Source organism: Anabrus simplex, chromosome 1 (assembly GCF_040414725.1).
Source record: "Anabrus simplex isolate iqAnaSimp1 chromosome 1, ASM4041472v1, whole genome shotgun sequence".
NCBI classification, from domain to species: domain Eukaryota; kingdom Metazoa; phylum Arthropoda; class Insecta; order Orthoptera; family Tettigoniidae; genus Anabrus; species Anabrus simplex.
The window spans coordinates 910,394,422-910,420,846 of record NC_090265.1 but is presented as its reverse complement, the minus strand read 5'-3'; the positions used below and the strand labels follow the sequence as shown (position 1 = coordinate 910,420,846).

The window sequence follows — 26,425 nt, the reverse complement described above, 5'->3', positions numbered from 1 at the left end:
GATGTGCCAAGGGATACACATAAAAATACAGCATACATCAAGACATAGCAAACCGAGCACTGACTATGCGGTTTGAATCACGTAGATATCACTTTGCATTCGGGAAATAGTGGTTTTGAATCGCACTGTCGGAAGCCCTGAAGACGACTTTTCCGTGGTTTTCTATTTTCACAGGGGGAAAAGCTGGGGCTGTACCTTAATTCAGACCACGGTCCTTCCTTCCAACTCCTACCCCTCTCCTAACCCATCGTCGCCATAAGACCTATCTAAGTCGGTGCGACGTAAAACAGCAAGACATAACAACAGACGCATCATCCAAATGAACTCTCTGGAAAGAATTTTACAGGCATTACTTGCGTGTTCACATGTTGGCTATATAGATCGAATTTTAAGCATAGGCTTACAGGTAATGGATTTCTAAACTCTGTCGAGCGAAGCTGGAGATGTTTCAACAATGCTTCTAACTATATACTGTACTTCTCACAACGAATCGCGTGCTTCATGACGAGACAGCCTTGACTCAGCCTCCAAATTTAGCACTTGACATGCCTTTCAGCAGCTCAGTAGGATTTTAAAATTAAATTATTACGACATGTTCGATCTATTAAGTTCCTTTGGAATTTAACAAGGAATAACACAAGCATGCGAGTAAAGTATAATGAGCAGGTTTACCATTGTGGGAGGTGTGTAATTAGAACACTTCATCGAAATGACTGAGTTCTCAAAGTGTGATGTAATAATAATAATAATAATAATAATAATAATAATAATAATAATAATAATAATAATAATAATAATAATATATTCATTACTCATCTTTCGATATTCCAGGATTTCGCAATGTGCTTCTCGAGTCCACGTACCAGCTCCTCCCTCTTGACCTTTGGAAGCAAGCCTGCATAAAGATTAAGTGGGTAAAGCAATAATTTGCTATGATATTCTTTTGAATAAATATTCTAATCCGATTATAGTGAACTTGGATGTATAAATAGGAAGCATAGGACAGCATCCTGTATCAAAATGAACTCCAGATCCTGAGCAGTCCTCTGGAGGACCCATGTTTGGAAGATCAAACCAAAATCACAAACTAAACGCAATATATCTGGTAATTCACGAATCAGAAATGCTGAGTCATATGATATGGCCTTGTTCAAAAGAATAAGAATTGAGTAAGGTGTCTGAAAAATTAAGACAATCATTTCAAGGCTTCCTGTTTTAAAACTGGTTTTAAGTTGCACCGGCACAGATAGGTCTTATGGCGACGATAGGATAGGAAAGGGCTATGAGTGGGAAGGAAGAGGCCGTGGCATTAATTAAGGTACAGTCCCAGCGTTTGCCTGGTGTGAAAATGGGAAACCACGGAAAACCATCTTCAGGACTGCCGAAAGTAGGGTTCGAACCCCACTATCTTCCGAATACTGGATACTGACCGCACTTGAGCGACTGGAGCTATCGAGCTCTGTATTTCACAATACTTAATAGACGTTGGATCTTATCTACTGCAGTTGACAGCAATATGCATTTCTTTGCTATCAATATGAAGCAAACAATAGGAATCTGTTCTTCAGAATTCTTCGGACTGTGTCGTCCAGAAAGACCTGTGTCGACGGTCATTCATGTATGAAAGCGCGTTCAACAACATCAACGTCACGTATCGTGGAAATTATATGTCTTACGATTTACTTATTAGTAATCCACTAGTATAAACGTTTCACCAACTTCAGTGACGTACTCAGTCATTAGGATTCTATTCCCAAGATAGTGGGTTCGATCCCGTCTGAGATCCGGGCCACTTACAGATGTTTAAATGTGAGAACTCCGTGGCTTTATCTTCCGGCACATTAAAAAAAGTCGATGGCACAAGACCTGAGGTCTTTTAAAGATTGTTAGCCGCTAGAACGGACGTTAAAATTATTTCCTGAATATTTAAAATCGCTATATTTTAATCTAATAATAAAATGTTACTGATTATACGTCCAACAACAAAGTTTGCGGTTTCTGCAGACGCTGAGGTGCCGAATTTTGGTCCCGCGATATTTAATTACACACCTGTAAATCTAACGACACGAAGCCGGCATATTTGAGCACCTTCAAATTCCACCGGATTGAGCTGGGATTGAACCCACCAACTTGGCCAAATAAAGTCAACGCTCTACCGTCTGAGCTATTCCACCCGCAATATTTTTATATACCTGTTTTGTAATGTCAGTGCAGTAATATCCCTTCCTTTTCCTTTCTTTCATTTCTTCTTTTCTGGCCGTGCCTTTTTCAGCCCCGTGATGAAGGGGGTAGAGTACCTGCCTCTTAACTGGCAGCCCCGGGTTCGATTCTCGTTCAGTCCAGAGACTTACATTCTGAAGTGATGGACAGAACGAGGTTCATTCAACCTCGTGAGACCAACAAGGGAGCTGTCTGATACGAGAGGTATCAGGCCCAGGCCTAAAAGGCAAGTAATGCGCCTGAGGATCTCGTTACGCTGACCAGGTGTCACTCCAATACCTGCTGACCATTTGGTTGGAGAACGATCGTCCTAGAACGCCTAGTCCCTAATGGGCTGTTGTGCCACTGGTCTGCTCTATTTGTTTTTGTTTTACAAAGTCTTTCTTATAAACACATAATGAGGGACTTCATAAACACCATTATGATTTTCTGCAGACCAACAGCGAGAGTTATGACTATTCACACACGACCATTAAGATGAAACCAGGCCTCATCCAATAATAACACAAGCTGTGGGTTGAATAAACGATCATTCAATGTTGCAAGTTACCACTCACAATATCTCACCCTTGTGGCCGGATCAGCAGGTTTCAAACAATGGGACCGTGTAAACCTGTACGATTTGATGTGTGACAGCTTTGTAGCTCTGTGTGCAGAAGAAACCGAAACCCCTACTTGTGATAATTTACTGAGTGATTTATTCGGTGACCGTTCAAGATTCGCACCAATGTCATCTAGCCTTTCCTCTGTTAAAACTGTTCGTGTGCGCGCAAGTTTTTTAAAAATTTTTATTGAGCACTGAGCCAGAAGTTTCAAATTTATTTACAATTAAGCGAATCGGTGCTCATGAAGGTGGCACTTCACCAGAAAATTGTTGAACAAATGCATCGTGTACCCGTCGAGTCAACTCGTACTTGAAATAACGTTTACAAACGAAAATACAGTGTTGCAATGACCATGTTAACAGCTGAGATACAGATTGGCTACCGATGTTAGATCGAACATGTGCACGCTCCTCGCAAGGTCAAGAACTATGCGCGCGCCTCCCGTACAGCTGCTTAGGTTTCGGAGAGTAGAAACGCCGCTGGACGGTCTGGGTTTATAAGAGAGACCCTGCATGTAACCTTCAACTCAAGCTCTCGTAAATATTTGGGGTAATAATAATAATAATAATAATAATAATAATAATAATAATAGTGCCTTTGCTGGCAAGATGTAGTTTTTACAGTGCAATATGTCTTCTGGTATGGGCTAGAATAAATTTGTTACTTTCATTGACCTGTCTCAGTCTTTGACAATATGAAAGTGGCTGAGGTATGAGTGATACTAGTAATGCCATTCCTTATGCAGCCAGTCCCTGCTATGAATGGTGTGAAAATGTCGCTCATAGGGTCGGTTGGTGCAGACATTTCAGTGGGCTTGGCAGAGAGTTGGTACTATCTGCGTCTGATGAGAAGTCGCGGCAGCTTATAGGCACGGCAGGAGTAAAATATACTACGCTCTTAGCTACAAACATCAGTCGTGACAGACAATGCGAGCTCTCTGAATCAATGCATATTCATTATCAACAGTTCATTATGCAGTACTTACAGTTATCGTGTAATTAAGGCACAATAACACTATCACTGTGACACTTCACGACGGCACCTCAGTTCGCAAGAGTTACCACGGACGGAACAGACGTTTATTGTCAGGTCTCGAGACTTGAGAGAGAAGCATGCGCGGCAGCATTGCTTACCCCTCGCACCTTTTAACCCGCATCCAGGCGACTTCTCGTTAGACGACCATAGTAGTGTAGTGAGTTGTATGAAGATAAAGAGGTGTATAATAGGACAAACATAAAAACCCGATCTCCGAGCAGGAGAAAATAACCACACCAGGCTAGAAATCACAGAATTCGAATCCAGAACTCTCCACTACCTGATAATTCACCCAACGGCCACAGAAAATTCCCCTCCTCTGTTTACCGATAAAATCGGTTGGAATATTTACGCAGCGATTACTTTGCAAAATAAATTTCATTGGTCCGTGTGAAATATGTACAATATTTAATTCTTGTATGTCTGCGTGTGTGCATATAAGTATATAAGGTCGATTTCTTTTATAAAACCTTTACTTATATTGTTCATTCACAGGATATTTTATTAGAAGAGAAAACCTACAACCTGGTTTCCAGCCAGTGACCGGGTCAGGGATGGGATGAATGAATCCCCCTTCTTGTGGCGAGGTTAGGAATTGTGCCGGCTGCCGAAGCCTGTCACACTCCTCCGGGGCAATGGTGGCGTGCCAGATGCGACCGACGTTGACAAACAAATTGTCGTTTGATAAGTTGTGTCATCATATATATATATGCTAGGGGATTTACGTCGCACCGACACAGATAGGTCTTATAGCGACGATGGGATAGGAAAGGCCTAGGAGTTGGAAGGAAGCGGCCGTGACCTCAATTAAGGTACAGCCCCAGCATTTGCCTGGTGTGAAAATAGGAAACCACGGAAAACCATCTTCAGGGCTGCCGACAGTGGAATTCGAACCTACTGTCTCCCGGATGCAAGCTCACAGCCGCGCGCCACCCAAGATAAGGTAAGCTAAACGAAGTGCAATGCCACTTCAATAACTCCTATAAGCAGCTACTGCCCCTACTTTACATAACACTTCTGGGGGAAACTCGTTTTACAATACGAAACATGGTGATGCGTTTACGTCTTTACCGGGCGAGTTGGCCATGCGGTTAGAGGCGCGCGGCCCTGAGCTTGCATCCGGGAGATAGTGGGTTCGAATCCCACTGTCGGTAGCCCTGAAGATGGTTTTCCGTGGTTTCCCATTTTCACACCAGGCAAATGCTGGAGCTGTACTTTAATTAAGACCAGGGCAGCTTCCTTCCCATTCCTAGCCCTTTCCTATCTTATCGTCGCCTTAAGACCTGTCTGTGTCGGTGTGACGTAATGCCACTAGCAATAAAAAAGATCCTAATTCTCTGAAATTATTTGCGACTTAGGCCTACTTATTTATCGTGTCCTATTAATACCAGGAGTGCCCGAGGACGTGTTCGGCTTGTCTGGTGCGGGTCTTTCTACCTGACACCCTTGGGCGGCCTGCGCGTCTGGATGTGGGATTATGATAATGAAGTAGGGAGAGATGAAACCCGGTTTCGGCACGTAGCCTACTCCTCTCGAATAATACCAAGGGGTCTGCTCAATGCTTTCCGTCGCCATCCGACGGCCGAATCACCATCAACAGCATCAAATCCCCTCACTCCATTTGAACACTGAGAAAAGATTTGGATTTGAATCCCGGCTTTTGGCAAGCAATCTAGTGATTAGAAACTGTCTACCACCAATTTTCCTACCCTGCCGGCCAACATCCTGATGGTGAATTTTTTTTTCATCCAGGCTAAGTAGCTCAGACGGCTCAGACGGTTGAGATGCAGGTCTTCCGACTCCAACTTGGCATGTTCGATCCTGGCTCAGTCCGGTGGTATTTGAACGTGCTCAAATACGTCAGCTTTGTGTCGGTGGATTTACTGGCACGTAAAATAAGTCCTGCGGGACTAAATTCCGGCACCTCGGCGTCTCCTTAAACCATACACGTAGTTACTGGGACGTAAAGCCAGCAACATTATTATATTTTTCTTTCGACCAGTGGCACTCGAAGCTGCTAACAACGGTGTCAACCTTTTATTTTAGAAAAGACCAAGTTAGCTACTTATAAGCAATCTGCCATTTGGTGACAGCCCGTAATGCAGATCAATTGTAAGTGACTGATGGATCGCATGCGGCACGGTGCTTATCCGCTCGGTCGCTATTGGCACGATAATGGCCGGGTCGCATCCGGCACGGTCGCATCTGGCACGTAACCGGGGCAATGATTAATGACTAACAGATGAAATGATATTGGAGAGTGTTGCTGGAATGAAAGATGGCAGGGAAAACCGGAGTACCCGGAGAAAAACCTGTCCCGCCTCCGCTTTGTCCAGCACAAATCTCACATGGAGTGACGGGGATTTGAACCGCGTAACCCAGCAGTGAGAGACCAACGCGCTGCCACCTGAGCATCGGAGGCTTCAGGATGTCTTATAATAATAACTTTATTCTGATATTATCCGGATAAATATGAAAATATTATCAAAAGACAAAAACCCCTTATTTTGCTTTTGCATAATTAAAGAGCTCGTTTTAGGGAAATTAAGCAGAGAGCTTCCTGGATAACGGCAAACTGCAGGTCTAGGATGTGTTGCCAAAATGAACATAACGAACTAAAAATACGGACTGTACTTTCTGTTAAAATAATCAGGTAGAAAACAAATCGGCATAGATATTAAAGTGGTCATTTTAGGGAATTTAAGCAGGGAGCTTCCTGGATAACGGCAAACTGCAGGTCTAGGAAGTGTTGCCAAAATGAACATAACGAACTACAAATACGGACTATACTTTCTGTTAAAATAATCGTGTAGACGACGCGCAGGTCACCTACGGGTGTCAAGTAGAAAGATCTGCACATGGCGAGCCGAACCCGTCCTGGGATATCCCGGCACTAAAAGCCATACGACATTTCATGTCATTTCATCCTGTAGAAAACAAATCGGCATAGATGATGTGTTCTAAACCATATAAGAGTCACGTTTTAATCCTTATATCTTTAAACATTATATTCATCTGTCATTCTCAAACCAACTTACGAACCCAGCAATGTCAATGACACTAACAGTTTCTAAACTGCTCTTTAACAAATATTTTCAAGCTTATGCCATTCCAAAACTGAATTACAACTCTAGGGCAGTGCTATAACTCTTTCAAACTCTTCCCAGACTTATATACAGTCATGGATATATTCCTCTCAGGTTTCATATTTGCCGGTAGGCAGTTGAAACGTATGCCACACGTTTTTGTTGACTTTACTTTCTCTGTTTGAACTGGTTAATGTTCAAATAATCACCCAAAGAGCAGCAGCACTTGACTGTGAACTGCTGATGTGTATCTGACCCAGGGGCGTAGCCAGGGGGTGGCGAGGTTACTGGTGGGTTAGAACCTCCCACCCCCTATGAAAATTTTACAAAAATAAAATAAAAAGAAACAAACAATAAACTAAATAGAGATGTTATGGAACTAACAGATCTGCTGAATCTGTTTTTAAGAAGCCTCGATAGTTGAATGTTAGACTGTAAACTGAACGTACCATTCACTTTAAAACTGTTGTCCTTGATCGTATTGCTCATGTTCTGCATTTTAATGTAAGATTTTGTATAGCACTGCAGTCTGAATATCAACATAATTCACCTGTATCAGTGTCCTTATAATGTCAAGTCATGCATGCGCGCACTACACAAGCACCTTCATTGTGTTGTATCATTTTGCAGTTTAACGATATTCCCCCACCCGCACAATCGGTGGATCCTGACTACGCTACTGATCTGACCTGACCCTGTCAAAGTAAAGTACAGTATGCAAAATGTTATTTAACTGTTAAAAGAACTATACAATTACAGTGTATTTGAACCTTTAAAAGACTGCAAACTGAATTAGGAAACCTCATGAGGTCAAATGCAATAAAGCTGGGTGTTATTTCATTCTTGATAATAAAAATAATGTTATTTGTTTTACGTCCCACTAACTACTCTTTTACGGTTTGCGGAGACGCCGAGGTGCCAGAATTTAGTCCCACAGGAGTTCTTTTACGTGCCAGTAAATTTACCGACACGAAGCTGACGTATTTGAGCACCTTCAAATACCACCGGACTGAGCCAGGATCGAACCTGCCAAGTTGGGGTCAGAAGGCCAGCGCCTTAACCGTCTGAGCCACTCAGCCCGGCTGTCATTCTTGAAAATGTATCTAATTGCAGTCAAAGAATGTTGCTGTTCCGGAAAAATCGTATCATACACAACTTTTCAGTACAGGCGAGTTAAGGTTTCACACTTTAATAGCACACTACTTTCATATTCTAGAAAACTGATTTTACCATACTGATTACACTGAAATGGATACTTAAAATTAAAAATTATGATGTTTTATGTAATTGTAAGGGAACGAAAGAAAGCCGAAATGGACCGTATTAAAACTGACTTACATTTAAACAATCAAGGTGTCTTGCGTGAACGGTTTACACTTTATATCTACCCTAATACCAAACCGCAGCACACGGCTTGGGCTAACACAATATGAACTTACCATATTATGACCATTAAAGGACTTATACTTGTGATAAAGGCAAAAGAATCGGGAAAATTTGTTACGATCCAGTTCACAGGAATGTGTATGTCGTAAATCCGTAACCAAAAATTGTGTTGAATTTTTATATTTTTCTTGTAATTTGTCATTATTTTCCAGCACGAAAATAAATAGAACTCACATTTATTGTAGAAATTATACACCCGGATCTGAAAGAGATAGGGGAATGATGGCTAAACGACATTCTCTATCTTCATTGTGGAAAACATCATCAGCCAGTAAGTAAATGGTGAGCTGCTCGATGTTAACAGGACTTCAACAAGTATAAGATTAAGTTTCATGTAAAGAGAGCTATAATGTAATAGCGTGGTCAGCTACTTACTTGCCCGTGGGGACATTGGTGAGGCTGAGGAAATTGTTTCGTACACTGCGCAGGCTCGCCAGGATCTGCGCGAACGGGGTGACGATGAGATCTTCTCCATGACTGAAACAATGAGAGAGAACAGTAGATGAAAAAATGTAGAACAACTCAAATTTCGAACACAAATTCAAGAACTACGTTACTGTATAAGGATGAAAAAGAATTACATCTAAATAATAATTTCGTGTGACTATCCGGTGCAGCCCTCCAACGAGGGTAGACGGCATCTGCAGTTTATAGGGAATTGCGTGTTAGCGTGGTGGAAGATAGCGTTGTGTGTGGTTTATCAGATTCAAGAATATTGGGGATATCACAAACAGCTTCCGAGCCAAAGGAATTAATCATTCAGGATTAAAATCCTCGATTCGGCCGGAATTGAACCTGGTGCCTCGATGACCGAAGGCCAAGACGCACATTACACAGCCATGGAGCCAGACGGCACAGAAATGAACAGTAAAATATTATTATAGTATACTATATATTTTTTGGAAAATTTTCGTTCAATTAATCCAAGATGGAACCAAGGGCAGGTATTCATTATTTTTACGCCATATGTACCGTATGCACCACGGAGGCACCTTGATGGGTGGAAGGTACAGGCTATCACTATACAGGATGGTCGGAAACGACGCGAACAGGGTATTTATGCGCGTTAGAGTTGGTCATAATGATACATAATTTGAAAAAAGTATAATTAGATACCTCACGCTGTGATCTTTTTATCAGTTGCTGAGGGATTCGAACTCGGACTTCTGAGGTGACAGGATCGCGCCAAAGCAAGTCAACGCTACAATTTTTTTTCGTGTGGCTATTTCTAGCCCTTGTAAGGCAGACCCTCCGTTGAGGGTGGGCGGCATCTGTCATGTGTAGGTAACTGCGTTTTATTGTGGTGGAGGGTAGTGTGCTGTGTGGTGTGTGAGTTGCAGGGATGTTGGGGAATGAAGGATTAACCAATGAAGGATAAAATCCCCGACCGGGCCGAGAATCGAACCCGGGACCCTCTGAATCGAAGGCCAGTACGCTGACCATTCAGCCAACGAGTAACGCTACGATGATACCGGCTGAAACCTCCGGTGTGTTTGTGTTTAATACTGATATCACGACATGGCCTTCGAGGCTCTAGTGAGTCCGGCTCCATGGCTAAGTGGTTAGCACGCTGGTGTTAGGTCCAACGGCCACTGGGTTCCATTTCCGCTCGGATCGGGATTTTAACTTTCATTAATTAATCCTCTGGCTTGAGGACTGGGTGTTTGTACCGTCTTTAGCATTAGAATTCATCTTAGGTAGGGTCCTGTCCTCAAAGACGCGCAGGTCGCCTATATGGCGTCAACTCCAAAGACCTACCATATACTATTACTACCTCTACTGGCACGGATCTTAGCGCTCTAAATACTCTTACGAAAGACTCGAACTTCCAGCTACGACATAGACGGGTTTCTCTGTGCATGGTTTCCATGGCAAGATCTGCACCACCAGTGGTTGCTATACGGTATACTAAATGATATCTAAAAAAAGAGCTGGTTGTGTTTGTATAACGGCGGAATACCCATCGTGGGGCTTGTTGTGGAATGCTGTTACGCAGATCTTCAGAAACACACGTTATTGCATTACGGCATTATTTCGATAAGCTTAGTCAGGTACTAAATAAAGATCCTGAATACAAAACATCCAGTCAAATTAGCAAACACTGTCTGGCGAAAAAACGGGAATAGAAGAAAAATCACCGAAGAAGAATTGCGGTGTTTTCACATCCACCTGTGACATCATGTGATGTAGAAATGACATTTTAGTTGTAGGCTATAAAACACTCTTAACTTACAAATATTGGTTATTCACACACACACAAAAAAAAAAAAAAAAAAATTCTCAGAGCTACTTTCCTTCTTTTCTGTAACAACCACGAATAAGATTTTCCATAAATGAAATTGTATGCGATTTTGTTCATTTGAATTCTTCATATTAAAGTGTATTTTAAAAACATTTTTCGTGCTTATTTGTATGCATATCTTACTATTTGATTGTGCGTATAAACCCGGCCTGTATAAATATATCATAATGAAGACGTAAGTACTCTTAAATACAGAAGACCGCACTGGAATTGGTTTCCAAACCCTTGAACAAAGGATGCAAGAAGGACGTAGAGTGTCGGTATTCACAGGAGAGATTTGACTATTACAAAAGATCTATAACTAGACATTCTTTAGAATAATGACGCAGTAATTTGAGTCTGGAAAGGTAATAAGTTTATAGAGCACAACATGTAATGGCCCATCCATCACTAAAGTGATGCAATTTTTCATTTCAATTTCACTGGCGCGAGCTGAAATTTATTGGTAGCATGCGATAAATATTTTACTTCGGTTAAGTTTGTAAGGTAGAGAAATTCTCTCTCTCTTCATACTGTGTTACAAATAGATGTAGCCTAAAAAGGGAGCTATAGTAATAGCCCATAAGGTTACAGTTCAAAATTTTGCTATGGAAAGATAATCAATCACAAATTGCTCCCAATACTCTGTGTTGATGAGGAAGTACCGTCACATAAACCAATTTAAAACAACCAAGCGACTTCGCAAGGAGTCGATGCCGTTAGTGGTGGTGGTGATTATTGTTTTAAGAGGAAGTACAAGAAGGCAAACAATTCTGTTCGATGCCGTTACCATGGGCACAGGAGGAAGTCTCCTCAATTTCTCACAAGAGTGCTGGAGCATTCCAAGCGATCGCTGCTCCACCTGAAGACTTGTAGATTATAAGGAGACGCATGGTCAGCGCGACGACACTTCTCGGCCGTTATTTTAGGTTTTATAGATTGGAGCCGCTATCTCACCATCGGATATTTTCTCAGGTAAGCCGAGTAGACCTCGAACCAGCCTTCAGATACACGTAAAGATCCCTCACCTGGCCGGGAATCAAAACCAGGGCAGGCTCGCTATCCCTAGTGTGCGGGGACCCTCAAATGTCCATTCACTGTATACGAAAACCTACTAACAAGGGATAATGCCATTTATCTCATGTTATGAAACATGCATATAGGAGTTGACGACTACAAAATTTTGCTTTTAATAACAGATTTAGCACCACCGTCTTATAGTTTACGATGTGTTCCACTCTACAGGTAGGAATTTTTAAATACTCTCTATTTTAGATCAGCATTAAATAGACTTAAATTCATCGTCACTTAAGGGAATAATAATAATAATAATAATAATAATAATAATAATAATAATAATAATAATAATAATAATAATAATAATAATAATAATAATAATTTTGCTATGGAAAGATAATCAATCACAAATTGCTCCCAATACTCTGTGTTGATGAGGAAGTACCGTCACATAAACCAATTTTTTATTATTATTATTATTATTATTATTATTATTATTATTATTATTATTATTATTATTATAGTTTAACGTCCCACTAACTACTTTCACAGTTATTCGGAAACTCTGAATTGCCCAGGTGCCAAGATGATGTCCCGCAGGAGTTCTTTTACGTGCAAATACACCTACCGCCAAGGTGGGGTCAGAAACCACTCAGTTCGGCAACATTCGATAGAACAAAGTCCAAGATAATCATACGAAAACTAAAAATTGCCTCAGCCGACCGTGGTAGAGCGTCCTACTCAGGATTCCAAGTTCGCCTTTAGTCGATTTTTAAAGGATAGTCTAAAACTCTTGGCATTTCATGTCATTGTTGGCAAGTAAAAATCTCCGTTGAAGCACTCAGTGTCTGCAGACAAAACTTAATTAACTCCGTCATAGCAACCGTCCAACAGAATTCCGCTTTTGTTGCTAGAAAGCAGCACAATAGGAATGTCGAATGCCTAGATGGCACAACTTCAAGAAGACTACAACTCACTAACTTAGGCCTATCATATAATTATTATTACTTTATGACAAAGCACACTCTACTGTTGTGCTGAGTTTGTTTCATGCTCCAGTACTTACCTCAATCAATCAATACTGATCTGCATTTAGGGCAGTCGCCCAGGTGGCAGATTCCCTATCTGTTGCTAACTCGCGAGTGTCTCCGCACGACTGTCTCGATTCTCACAAACATAGTTAAGTACTGTGAGAGATTACCAAACTCAATACTCAAGTATATTCGGGAGACAGAAGGGCTGTTCCCTACTGCCAGCAGTCCCGAGAGTGTTTTAACGTAGACTTACGCTCCGCGACAACGGCTACATGGAAAGAAACATTTTAAGACCCTTTTACCGAGCTCGATAGCTGCGGTCGCTTATGTGCGGCCAGTATCCAGTAATCGGGAGATAGTAAGTTCGAGCCCCACTGTCGGCAACCCTGAAGATGGATTTCCGTGGTTTTCCATTTTCACACCAGGCAAATGCCGGGGCTGTACCTTAATTAAGGCCACGGCCACTTCCTTCCCATTCCTAGACCTTTCCTATCCCGTCGTCGCCATAAGACATATCTGTGTCGGTGCGACGTAAAGCAAATAGCAAAAAAAAAAAAAAGACCCTTTTAATGTTTGGGTAGAACGCGTATATCACCGAGTGTTAACTTACGATTATGTTTAATATCTCAATTGACAGATAAAAGAGGAGGCTACCTGTTGCAGAAAAGAAAAAAATTATGAAACATAGTTTTCATGAAATAGCGCTTCAAAGTAAAGCAAAATTTATGCTAAATACGTGACGTCACACGCGCTCCCATTAAGGATATAATATTCAGAGGATTCCGGCCAGCTGTTAAATTACTTATTGTGTGTTTATTAAGTAAATTAGTACAATGTGTGAGTGAAAATTAGATTACGTGCTGTTATTTAGAGCAGGGAGATAGTTAAGTCAGTAAAAGCATGAATAACTGCGCTGTTGCAGAATCTAAAACTCTGGCCTATAAAACTGAGAATATAATTTATCATGGCTTTCCAAAATAATATTATTTATGGGCTAAATGGATGTTAAGGTGTCAAGGAGCTGATAGAATCAACCCTAACGCTGCTAGAATTTCTTCCGCCCACTTCGTCCCTCATAACCATGAACGTGCTATAAAACGAACTGCCGGGCTTACCATTAAAAAAGGAAATTGAAGGTAGATTCTATACCCTCCCAAAATACTCCTAACTGGCATGGAAATGGCATCGATGCTACAAGTACAAGAAAAGATGACTATCAGCTGACAACATTTGCCCCATTAGTGGGGAAAAGTGGATCTTGTTGGATATTATTTTAATATTACACTCAACTTAGTCATGTATATTTAGAAGGAAAAAGTCGCAAATTATTGCGAATGGGCTATTCCTGTTACTATATTTCTTTCTCTCCATGATTTTCTACTTGTACATAGAAATTATTACATTAGATTCTACAGAATTTCATCAGTCAACGAATACAGACACGATGCTCGAGGTAGCTGACAGTAGCAAAGAAGAAATCAATCGGTTGCAAAAAGAAATACAGAGACTTAAGGTGGAAAAAATGTCATTAAGGATATAATTTATGGCCCTGAACAAGTCCCAAGTTACAAAATATCCTGTACCTTTTATGAAACGATCTCCGCACAATTCAAAACAAGAAGCTCATATACGGCGAACTGAAGCGTGTCTGATCTAAATGTTTCTCTCCGAGCCAAATACGATCCTTTCTGAGCAAAATCAATTGAGTGAAATGGGGCCTGCAGAACATTGCAAATGCCCTTACCTTAAGAGCTCTCCCTCCTTAGGCATATATTTATTTGCAAAAACAGAGATATCCTCTACCTTGTCGCTTAACCTTTCAAAATTGGGCGAAGCATTTTTAAGTGTAAACCTGGAATTCTGGCAGAGGTTCTCGATCTCATTAAGGTTCTGTCTGTCTGTTAGGTCATTAGCCCAGAGGCTGGTTGGATCCTCAAATAGCACCACCAAAGGCTATGCAGTTATATGAAAACCGCAAAAACCAATGGCAGCACCAAAATGAGGCGTACTAGGCAAGACGAGGAGTGAGGTAGTTTGCGTTGCTTTCCTCACTGAGCCAGGCAGCGCTATTGCAGCACGACTGACCCTATGAGCAACACCTTTCATAACACTCAGGCCCGGTTTCACAGTTTGAGTTTAAGCCGAAGCTTTAGTAAGCCACGCACGCCGCTTAAGCAAGGCTTACTCTTTGGCTTAAACACTACGAGTTTCACAGTAGGGGGACCATGTGCAGCTTTACTAAGCTGAACATCTCCGAAGTTGGTAATGCTTGCGCATGCGCAGTGATTCAATTCTCATCTTTGTTTACATCCGTAGCCTATGATTGATTGACTTGTAGGTTATACATCGTTTCTAGAGGGCAAACGGTTGGAAATAGGTATATACCATCGCGGACTTTTTTGTAGAGGTTTCTATGCTCTACAATTCGTACACTTACACTTGGGGTCTATCGTTGATGGTTCACGCAGCGTAAGCCAAGAAAGCAAGTGACCGACCGACATTTTTGTCTCTTGAGCCTCGAAATATATTCAGAAATATAAGTTATTTATTAATGTTATTGGTTTTACGTCCCACTAACTATGAATTTGAGCACCTTCACCACAGGACTGAGACAGGATCGAACCTGCCAAGTTGGGCTATAAGAGGGCCAGCGCTCTACCATCTGATCTGAATCCTTAGCTTAAACCTCAGTTTCATACAGCTTAAGCCAGTCACAGATAAGCTCGGCTTACCACTTGCACTCCCCACTGTGAAACTCGTCCAGAGTTTAAGCTCCCGCTTAAGCCCGATCCAAGGCTTAAGCGTATACTGTGAAACCGGGCCTCAGACGCACTGGTTGTACTCTGAATGCCATTACTCAGCACCACCCATACCCCAGCAGCTTCCATATTGTCACAGCCACTGATGAGACCGGGACTTCAGTGGAAGCTACACTTTGCTCTGGCCTGTGGCAAGAGATGGATGCAAAAGTACTGCATCCATCAAGAAATGACAGCAGGCAGTCATTAAGGTTAAAGACAGGAAAAGTTAAGCACTTACAGACGGTAGCAGTTAACAACTTCGACGAAATGAATATGTGTGTTACGATTCATCTGGTGACCTGATTTTATGTCCACATCATTCTCTGAAATTCACAACAAAATAGTATCGCTGTATGTGAGAACAAAAACCTTCATTAGGATTAGACGAACCAGAAAAGGTATATGTACATTTTATGAAAGAATGCTGTTAAGAAGAATCTTCTCTGGGTAGAATTATCATCGCTTAAGATGAGTTAACATCTAATTTCCAATAGACGTAAGTCTAGATGTATAACAAAACATTCTTACATTATTGCATTTCCTGTAACCTGCATGTCATATAACTCGTAGTTTTCTTTCTTTTGAAGCTGCGATAATTAACTATAATAATTTAGATACTAATTGTCCTTTATGTTAAGTTAAAATGTGTTGAATTCGTGTTTACCTCATTTATATGCTTATTAGTTCGAGTACTTCGTTCATAAAATGTTATTTACCTCAATTTCGCAATCGCCGCTGTGTATCATTGCGGCTACAGATTGAGGCGCTATGTTTGCGTATTAATTTTAAATGATAAATGTTATGTCATCTAAATATACATGACTAAGTGGAGTGTAATTAAAATAATTTATCCAACAAGGTTAACTTAAAAACACTCAGCTAACTGTACCATTTAACACATAATGCATTGAATCTGGCGGTAGCACTATCCTCAGGCTGACGTCACGTGCACCAGCCAATGGCAACGCAGCTCCCCGGAATGGCCTACCTGTTAGTATTCTAGTTACATTGAGGCCAACCATTGTTTCCTGTATTATTAAAATTTACATTTAACTTAACGGAATGCATTCCAAAATATTACTTTTGTTGTGTATCCTTAAATCGTAAAATATGTAAGGGGAGGCCGTTTATTAGTATGTATTTAGATATTAGTAACCCTGAGGAAAAATTAACGTTTTAACTTAATATCTAATTATTATACTACACAAAACATAGTTCAGCAATCTGTGACGTAGTCGGTCCTTCCGTTCTCAAGATAACGGGTTTGATTCCGATTTGATTTGAGTTGGATTTGAGGGAGTTAAAATGCACTGCTCCATGTCGTTGATTTCCGGCACGCGAAAGAATTCCTGCCAGACAAATTTAGACTTCCTGGCAGCTAGTAAAATATACAGCAATTAACGAAAAACTATATTATTATTATTATTATTATTATTATTATTATTATTATTATTATTACAGAACATAGTCGTTCAACTAAATCGGCTACTACCTATTCGCAATACAGATATCGATAGCAACATTGCAAAAGTTAACGAAACTACGGGTAGACACTGCAAACTCAGAAATGAAACCATCTTTTGTTCAGAGCAACACAAGAGAACACATTTATAGAACTATTGTACTGCACTGACCCGGCCCCGCGGTGTAGGGGTAGTATGCCTCCCTCTTATCCGGAGGTCCCGGGCTCAATTCTCGGCCTGGCCAGGGTTTTTTACCTGTACCTGAGGGCTGGTTCGATGTCCACTCAGCCTACGTGATTACAATTGAGGAGTTATGTAGTTATATGACGGTAAGATAGCGGACCCGGTCTAGAGAGCCAAGAATAACGGCCGAGAAGATTCCTCGTGCCGACCACACGGCACCTCATAATCTGCAGGCCTCCGGGCTGAGCAGCTATCGCTTGGCAGGCCATGGCCCTTCGGGGCTGTTGTGCCATGGGTTTTGGTTTCATTTGGTTTTGTACTGCACTGAAACATGGACAACGAGATTCTGAGACGCACAGCAGGATACACGAGACGGAACCAAGGCAGGAACGAAGAAGCGATGAAAGCACTGAAGGAAGAACTCGTTTTAAAATGTCTAAGAAGATACCGGAAATAATGAAAAGACCACACAACAGAATAGAAGGGAGAAGTCCAAAAGTAGATCTTACGACGCCATCCCAAAGGCAGTAGCTCTATTGGACGCTCTGCTAAGAGATGGACCGAGACCGTAACAGGCCTCTTGTCCTAGTACTTGCCTGGATGGCGATGATGATTATGATGATGATGATGATGATGGCAGAACGTAGTAATTTGGATTTGAAAAGATAAGACTACGTAAATTTTGTAACTACTCACATCATTGATGATGTGCTGTAATGTTTCGTATGAATTTACGTTAACGAGCTAGAAATATATTCCAAATCCAAGTTAAATATTTTAATTAAGCTAACTTTGAAACCCAATTGATGTCTCTCCTAGCCGCTGTATGTATACGTATCAAATAGCTTTCAATAACTGGGATCTGCAACAAGCTCGAAAGGTTATAGGTCAACGTTTTTCAAAAGAACCGTTGACTTGTATCTAAAATAGCCACACAATGTTGTGTATTTAAATTGAAACATTTAACCTCTATGAAATTCAAGTAGCTTTATCATTAAGCGTATAGAGCTCGTAATGTACGTACTCTATAAGAACGGAAATGAGTCCTTTCTTCTTCCCCAGCGAGAAAGGCTTGACGACGGCTTTTATCCCTCGGGAACTTGTGATGAAGTTTAGTTGACAGGGGTCGAGAAGAAGAAGCATTAGATCTCAACTTTCTCTTCCTTCTTCAGTCACGGAAATAGGGCTCCGATGTTAATTATAATGTCTCCTATTTCTTCCACTTTTCGTACACCCTAATGGGGTCACAGTTGATCTACGTCGGTATTATGTACCTGACCCATTTTTATATCGGGATGCTCTTCCTGTCGCCAACTCTTTGTGGAGGGATGAATTACATGTTCCTGTGTTGGTTGGTAGTGCGTTGTGTTGTAATTGTGAGTGAACATCAAGACGAATACGGATACCCTGTTATGAAACAGAGAAATTAACCACACGCGGCTGAAACCCCGATAGATCGGAATTCGAACCCGGGATCCTCTGAACCGATAGCCTCAGTGGTGACCATTCAAGAGACGAATGGCACAAACGATCAGTATCTTCCACAAGTATTCTAAGAAGCCAACACGCCAGTATGACCATCCCAAGAGAAATTTGTTATCATCAGCCCGGTCGTATTTTAAAACATCTAGAAGTTCACTTCCTAAGATTTCCTACAAAAGAATGCAACTCCATGTAGGCCCTACTTGTTGACTGAGTAAATTCTGACAACCTGTGTTGTGGGTCAAGTGATTTTACTCTTAAAACGATGAATTTCCTTGGCACTAGGACTGTGGTTTGTGCTGTCCCTACCATTCCTGTCACTACACACCTCACAATGCTACCTTGTATCATAATAACACGTAGACCCCGTCCACTCCCATCGTAGGGTCTGCCTTAGAAGGCCTCAACCGGGCTAGGAACTGCCACACGAAATTATTATCATAACGTAAATTTTATATTCCTGTGCAATCAAACAATTTTCTAAAAATACGCGTTTCGACTCCAAGCATACACCTCAAAATGCACTACGTTAATATAGCCTTCACTGTACACGACTACGAGCAAGCAAATATTTACTGAACACAATTAATGATAAAATCTTCCACAGTAAGGAGGACATTGGGGTAAAACTCTCCGACAATAGGTGCCAATTTAGTGTTGTGAAAAATGCTGGGTAACGGAGTCATCAGAATTAAAATTATTGGCCTCCTTTTATATATGCTGAGCAGGCATAAGTGGTTAGACTTCGATTAGGTGTATGTGTTTGTTAATCACCATTTACACGACAGAAGAGGTTAGACTTCGCGGTGTGTGTACTAATTTTAAATATCACCGATGGTCGCGATGGATAGCCAGTGGTTGCGATGACAGTGGTTCCACCGTTCGATAGTTTCACCAGTATTAGAGGGGTTCATAAGAGAAAACTTCAAAAATATGTCATTTCAACAGATTATGGAACATAACCTAACCAACACTACCGTATCCTAAAATTCTGTATCTATAATCCTTCTACTTACATTGCGTGTTTTGAAGATAATAACAGCAACGTTTCCATTAATCGTAAACAATAATAATATCAAAATAATAAAAAAGTCGTAATTATACACTTCTAAATATTTTCAGATTAAAAGTTTCGTAGCAAAACAACATTTATCAGAGCCCCCTCCAGTGGACACACTGACTTCTTTCAGATCGATAAAGTAACGAAACCTTAATTCCATGCTGGTTTGTGATTACAGCGGCATCTTTGAGCGTATGACCAACGTTGAGCATCCAGCCAGCGCATCTGTCGAAATGCCACATGGATCAGAGTAGGCAATCAAGTGTCACACCGGAGTAATGAATGAAATATTTATAGCAATGCGGGTGCGCGCGTGTGTATCCAACCCTTCTACCGTTTTTCTACAGAATCGGGTATTAAGTGAGATGATTTTTCGTAGCCAGTGTTTACGACCGAATGCTCTTCCTGACGTCAACCTCATCAGGGCATTATTTAATTTCTTCTTGCGAGTTGAACAGTGTTGTTATTGTTGTTTTCTGTACATTCCGTACAGTTTGCCGACGTTTCGAATACATTACAGTATTCTTTGTCAAGGCGACTGAAATACCCCTACTCGATTCCAGGTAATCAGTCCCACAAGCAGCTAATCAATTAGTCACCTTTAGATATACTTCACTAGTAGGGAATTTTACAGGGGTATGTCCCACATTTGTACTATTTTTGCCCTAAACAGTTAAAATAACGCGTAAACGGTTGGCCCTATCGAAAAATGAAGTGCACCACGTCACCTTGAAATTACATTTTCTACAAGAAACGTCACGTGCATTTTCTTCGTAATTAATGGTTTTCCAGAAAACTCAGCTTTCGTATGTGTCCGCCTGAATAGGATACTCATTTCGCATGTAAGTAAGGGTCACGTGGAGCCTTGCTTGTCATCATTCCTGCAAAGTAACAGTTCATTTGTTAAGAATCCAGCTGAAGAATGGAAGCACCATTGTGCGGTAAGCGTCTGGAGGCTGCAGTTGTATGGTTGTATCGTTAAGAGTGCTAAGCGTGCTCATCCTTATTTTTTTTTTTTTTTATTTTTTTTTTTATTTTGCTTTACGTCGCACCGACAGATATGTCTTACGGCGACGATGGGATGGGAAAGGCCTAGGAATTGGAAGGAAGCGGCCGTGGCCTTAATTAAGGTACAGCACCGGCATTTGCCTGGTATGAAAATGGAAAACCACGGAAAACCATCTTCAGGGCTGCCGACAGTGGGGCTCGAACCCACTATCTCCCGATTACTGGATACTGGCCGCACTTAAGCGACTGCAGCTATCGAGCTCGGTCATCCTTATTTGAGAACTGCTGTAGTCTAAAGGCCGCCACACACACACACACACACACACACACACACACACACACACAAAGCTAAGCTACGTCAAGCTACGCTATGCCAATAAATGTCAAGCTATGTTGTGCTATGTATACGAATAAAAATCTAAGTTAAACTATGCTAGGCAGCCGTTTAAAGATGGCGGATTAATTGAAGAGGATACAATGGCCTCTGTCGTGGAAGACGAATAAAGAGAAAGAAACAGAAAGAGAAGAAGATTCTGTATACGTGAAATTGGAGAGAGAATAATTCATGACGCTGATGACTTTTTTGTTTAAAGGGGCCTACCTGCTAGGTCATCGGCCCCAGAAGAATAATTCACGGTGAATTCCTTCATTTGATTCAAGCATTGTATGGGAATGATTAAGAAGTAAAAATTGCTTTCGTCTAAATCAGGAAAAGTTTCATGAATTTGTTTCTATTAAGAAAAAAATGAATATGAAGTACCCAAATTATAGAATGTACGGCAAAAATATATGTAAAAGCAATATAGGCCTATGATAGGTACAATCAATTTCCAGAGTTTCATTTCTTGCTTACCAAAAGTTGTCTTTCATGGTTACATCTCTTTAATAAAATTTGACAGGTAAATATATTTTTGTATCCCTTCAATCAGTCGTCTATCCTTTGGACTGCCATTCATGATAATTAACAAACACAGAAACAACTAAGCAATATAATAGCTGTTGTACTGAGGTAATTTTCGAAAACGACTGTTTGCTAGACGCCGGGCAAAAAAAAAAAAGTGATTGTGCGAATGCGTGAAGCCAGCTACAGCTATGAAAATCGCCTGCTTGGCAGTCTGTCAAATTTAGGTTGGCATCGCTTAGGTTAGCGTAGCTTAGCATAGCAGTCTGTGCGTGCTATTCCACCACGCACGCTCTTCGCGGCCGTGCCACGAGCCAAGCTTCAGGCAGCTCCCATGGACACCGCTGAAATAGATGACTAATGATCTTATAACACTGTTAGCAGTGAGAGGAAAAGTTGGGTGGATTTAATAAAAACTTTTAAAACTGAGATTTAACTGGGAACGGAGAGAAGAAATATATTGAACTGAAATCTATAAATTATGTCATACTCTCTGAATTAATTTCGCTGTTAAATCCCAGTTCTCTCCATAATAAATTCTCTACAAGTAATTAACATTCAGACTGAAGTTGGGAGAGGGCAGAGGGAATGAAGCAATCAATACGCAACAAACAGTGCGAGCAAGTTTACTGATATCACAGTTCTCTACAATTAATCAAATGCAAAAAAAGCGCCACTTCTACGGGTTGGGATATCGTACCATATCTGAAGTACTTATTTGATTATTGTTTGGTTGAAGGAGCAATACCAAATGAATGGAGAGTTGCTATAGTAGCCCCTGTGTATAAAGGAAAGGGTGATAGACATAAAGCTGAAAATTACAGGCCAGTAAGTTTGACATGCGTTGCATGTAAGATTTGGGAAAGCATTTTTTTCTGATTATATTAGACATGTTTGCGAAATTAATAACTGGTTCGATAGAAGGTAGTTCGGTTTTAGGAAAGGTTATTCCACTGAAGCTCAAGTTGTAGGATTCCAGCAAGATATAGCAGATATCTTGGATTCAGGAGGTCAAATGGACTGTATCGCGATTGACCTATCTAAGGCATTTGATAGGGTAGATCATGGGAGACTACTGGCAAAAATGAGTACAGTTGGACTAGACGAAAGAGTGACTGAATAGATCTCAAAGAATTAGAGTAGGCGAAGCTTTTTCTGACCCTGTGATAATTAAGAGGGGAATTCCTCAAGGCAGTATTATTGGACCTTTATGTTTTCTTATATATATGAATGACATGAGTAAAGAAGTGGAATCAGAGGTAAGGCTTCTTGCGGATGATGTTATTCTGTATAGAGTAATAAATGTTACAAGATTGTGAGCAACTGCAACATGACCTCAATAATGTTGTCAAATGGACAGCAAGCAATGGTATGATGATAAACGGGGTTAAAAGTCAAGTTGTGAGTTTCACAAATAGGAAAAGTCCTCTCAGTTTTAATTACTGCGTTGATGGGGTGAAAGTTCCTTTTGGGGATCATTGTAAGTATCTAGGTGTTAATATAAGGAAAGATCTTCATTGGGGTAATCACATAAATGGGATTGTAAATAAAGGGTACAGATCTCTGCACGTCGTTATGAGGGTGTTTAGGGGTTGTAGTAAGGATGTAAAGGAGAGAGCATATTAGTCTCTGATAAGACCCCAACTAGAGTATGGTTCCAGTGTATGGGACCCTCACCAGGATTACTTGATTCAAGAACTGGAAAAAATCCAAAGAAAAGCAGCTCGATTTGTTCTGGGTAATTTCCGACAAAAGAGTAGTGTTACAAAAATGCTGCAAAGTTTGGGCTGGGAAAACTTGGGAGAAAGAAGACGAGCTGCTCGACTAAGTGGTATGTTCCGAGCTGTCAGCGGAGAGGTAGCGTAGAATAACATTGGTAGACGAATAAATTTGAGTGGCGTCTTCAAAAGTAGGAACGATCACAATATGAAGATAAAGTTGGAATTCAAGAGGACAAATTGGGGCAAATTTTCATTTATAGGAAGGGGAGTTAGGGAATGGAATAACTTACCAAGGGAGATGTTCAATAAATTTCCAATTTTTTTGCAATCGTTTAAGAAAAGGCTAGGAAAACAACAGATAGGGAACCTGCCACCTGGGCCCTAAATGCAGGTCAGTATTGATTGATTTAAAGCTGTAACTTGACGATACAAAAGTTGCGTCCTGTTGTTTAAACATCTCTTAACTTATTCAGCGGTACATGCCTGTCCTTCCATCGATGGCATTAACAGATGCATCTGATATTGATAGATCGCCACTCCAATCTTTTCTTTAAGAGTCGTTCAACTCCCTGCAAATTCACGGCATCACTTCTACACTTGCTGGACACATCACTTTCTCTCCCGATACTGACACAATCCTCCTGTGAATGTTGACAGGTTCCGTGTTTTTCCCGCTGAAAATAGATCACTATGCAGACCTCCTTCGGTGACTATCCGTTCAGTAACTTTTTGCAGCAATCGCTGTGCCAAGGTTGTAGTTTACTCACTTGTTCACTCATGTACAATCTATCGATGTGACTACAAACTACAGGACATGTAAGGTGGAACTAGGGCCATTCGTTTGTTTCTGAAGAATAAATCAAGGAAACTTTTGATATAGCCATTTACTTCAGTTTCATTTAACATTAAATATTTCCTTGAAAGCTGTAATTAATGAGGAAGAGAAATTTCCTCAACATTGCTCAAGGTCAGTCAATGCTTTCAGAGGGCTATTGAACCAACAGGATTGAATGAGCCGGGCTGAGTGGCTCAGACGATTGAAACGCTGGCCTTCTGACCACAAGTTGACAGGTTCGATCCTGGCTCAGTCTGGTGGTATTTGAAGAAGCTCAATTACGTCAGCTTCGTGCCGGTGGATTTACTGGCTCGTAGAAAAACTCCAGCGGGACTAAACTTTCGGCACCTCGGCGTCTCCGGAACCCGAAAAAGTAGTTAGTGGGACCTAAAACCAACAACACTATTATGATGTTTTGAATGAGAGTTTGTATCTAGTGAATTATAAGTATTCTGGAGCATATCTTAAGCACGTTACCTCTTTCTGATTATAAATGATGGGTTCTCAGCTTCGTTGTTCGTGGCACTTCGACTATCATGCTAGGAATGAACCTAGCTAATAGGGCACAAGAACATTAGGTGGTAAGAGAACAGTGAATGCCGTGCATGAATTGATGACCCAACTTCACCTTTCCAGTTCTGTCTTCATATCGTATTCATTAATGAAGTAATTAACAGCTGCGAGTTAATTATACAGTTTGGAACTGCTCTGGCTAAAGTAGTAGTCGTCTTGAAGATGGAGAAATAGAAAGGTCAAATGTCGTACTCAGCTGTGCCGAACACAAACGTTTCGCAATATCATTTATTCACATTCTGGATTCTAGAGAGGCTTTTAGAACTTGTGAAGTGTTAGTTCTACTTGTTTTTAAAATAGTAATCTGGCTGAAATTCAAGGTGACCACAAGAATCTAAAACACCATAAAACTAGTTAATTAAAAGATTATAGCAATTATGAACGAATGAAATTAAATACGAGGGTTGGGACATGCATCATGGCAACTATATTTTCCCCCTCGAATGCGGGATCAATCAGGAAAATGGAAATACACAGGTGGGAGTAGGGAGCGTGAGGTGCTGTGGAATATATGAATAGTGCCGAGTAGGGTTACCAATAGGGTATAAAGCGAGGAAACCATCAGACATGTAAACCTTGTGCTACATAATGTTCATTCTCAGAGAGTACCGTAACCTTTATGGTAAACCCTCAAGGTAGTCCCCTAGATCGTTCACAGCTCGTTGCCAGTGACGTGGGAGACGACGGATAGCAGTCAACTCACCATGTGTGAATTTTGCAACCTCATGTTTACCAGCGTTCGCTCTCTCCTGTCGTCTCCCAAACCGTCTCCCGCGCAATGGTTCTTTCACTTTGGGGATGAGATCCAAATCACACGGAGACAGGTCCGATGAGTATGACGGGCATTCCGGTACTTCCAATCCCAGCGCTAAATTTGCCTCAGTGCTACTCTCTGGATGGTCCATCTTCTGTCCACGTCCATGCACTGGGTAATTACTGCACGTAACACATCACTCGGACACTAACAGATCTTCCTGGACGTTGCACGTCCGTGCTGAAGTGCTGCTACTAATTTCTTAAAGGTTCTGCACGGAACTGCATTATTCCCCACAGCTTCCACAAGCTCCCTACGCCATTTTTTGGTATTGTGACCCCGGCGAACGCTCAGTTTGATGTTCGCAGGCTGTTGTTGCTTCGTCACGTTCATTCTGCACGGGCCTGACTCACTACTGCAGTCTCATCGCCCTGTGCGTGGTACCTCTCCAAGGCAACGCCATCTCGTGCTGTGCCCATGTATTATGAGTGTCAGGCTTTACAGGACATATGCCCTTTGTATGGTATCGTGCAAATGTGAGGAAAAAATCAAGTTGCCATGACTTGTGCCCCAACCCTCGTATCAATACCTACCAAGAATTTTTTTTTTCTAGTTGCTTTACGTCGCACCGACACAGATAGGTCTTATGGCGACGATGGGACGGGAAAGGGCTAGGAGTGGGAAGGAAGCGGCCGTGGCCTTAATTAAGGTACAGCCCCAGCATTTGCCTGGTGTGAAAATGGGAAACCACGGAAAACCATTTTCAGGGCTGCCGACAGTGGGGTTCGAACCTACTATCTCCCGAATACTGGATACTGGCCGCACTTAAGCGACTTCAGCTATCGAGCTCGGTCCTACCAAGAAAAAGGATATTTGTGACTTGCGTCACATTGTGTTAACACGAATGTAAACAGTGTCTC

General features: G+C 41.3%; 1 protein-coding gene across 3 annotated transcripts in view; it reads right to left on the bottom strand.

Moving 5' to 3' along the window:
• Positions 1-26,425, bottom strand: part of dnc (phosphodiesterase dunce) — a 900,811-nt gene that overhangs the window by 359,682 nt on the left and 514,704 nt on the right. For all 3 annotated transcript variants that reach the window (XM_067136623.2, XM_067136624.2, XM_067136625.2), the window contains one exon: positions 8,768-8,869. In XM_067136623.2, coding sequence (XP_066992724.1) covers positions 8,768-8,869 — 102 coding nt within the window. The remainder of the gene's footprint in view (positions 1-8,767; positions 8,870-26,425) is intronic.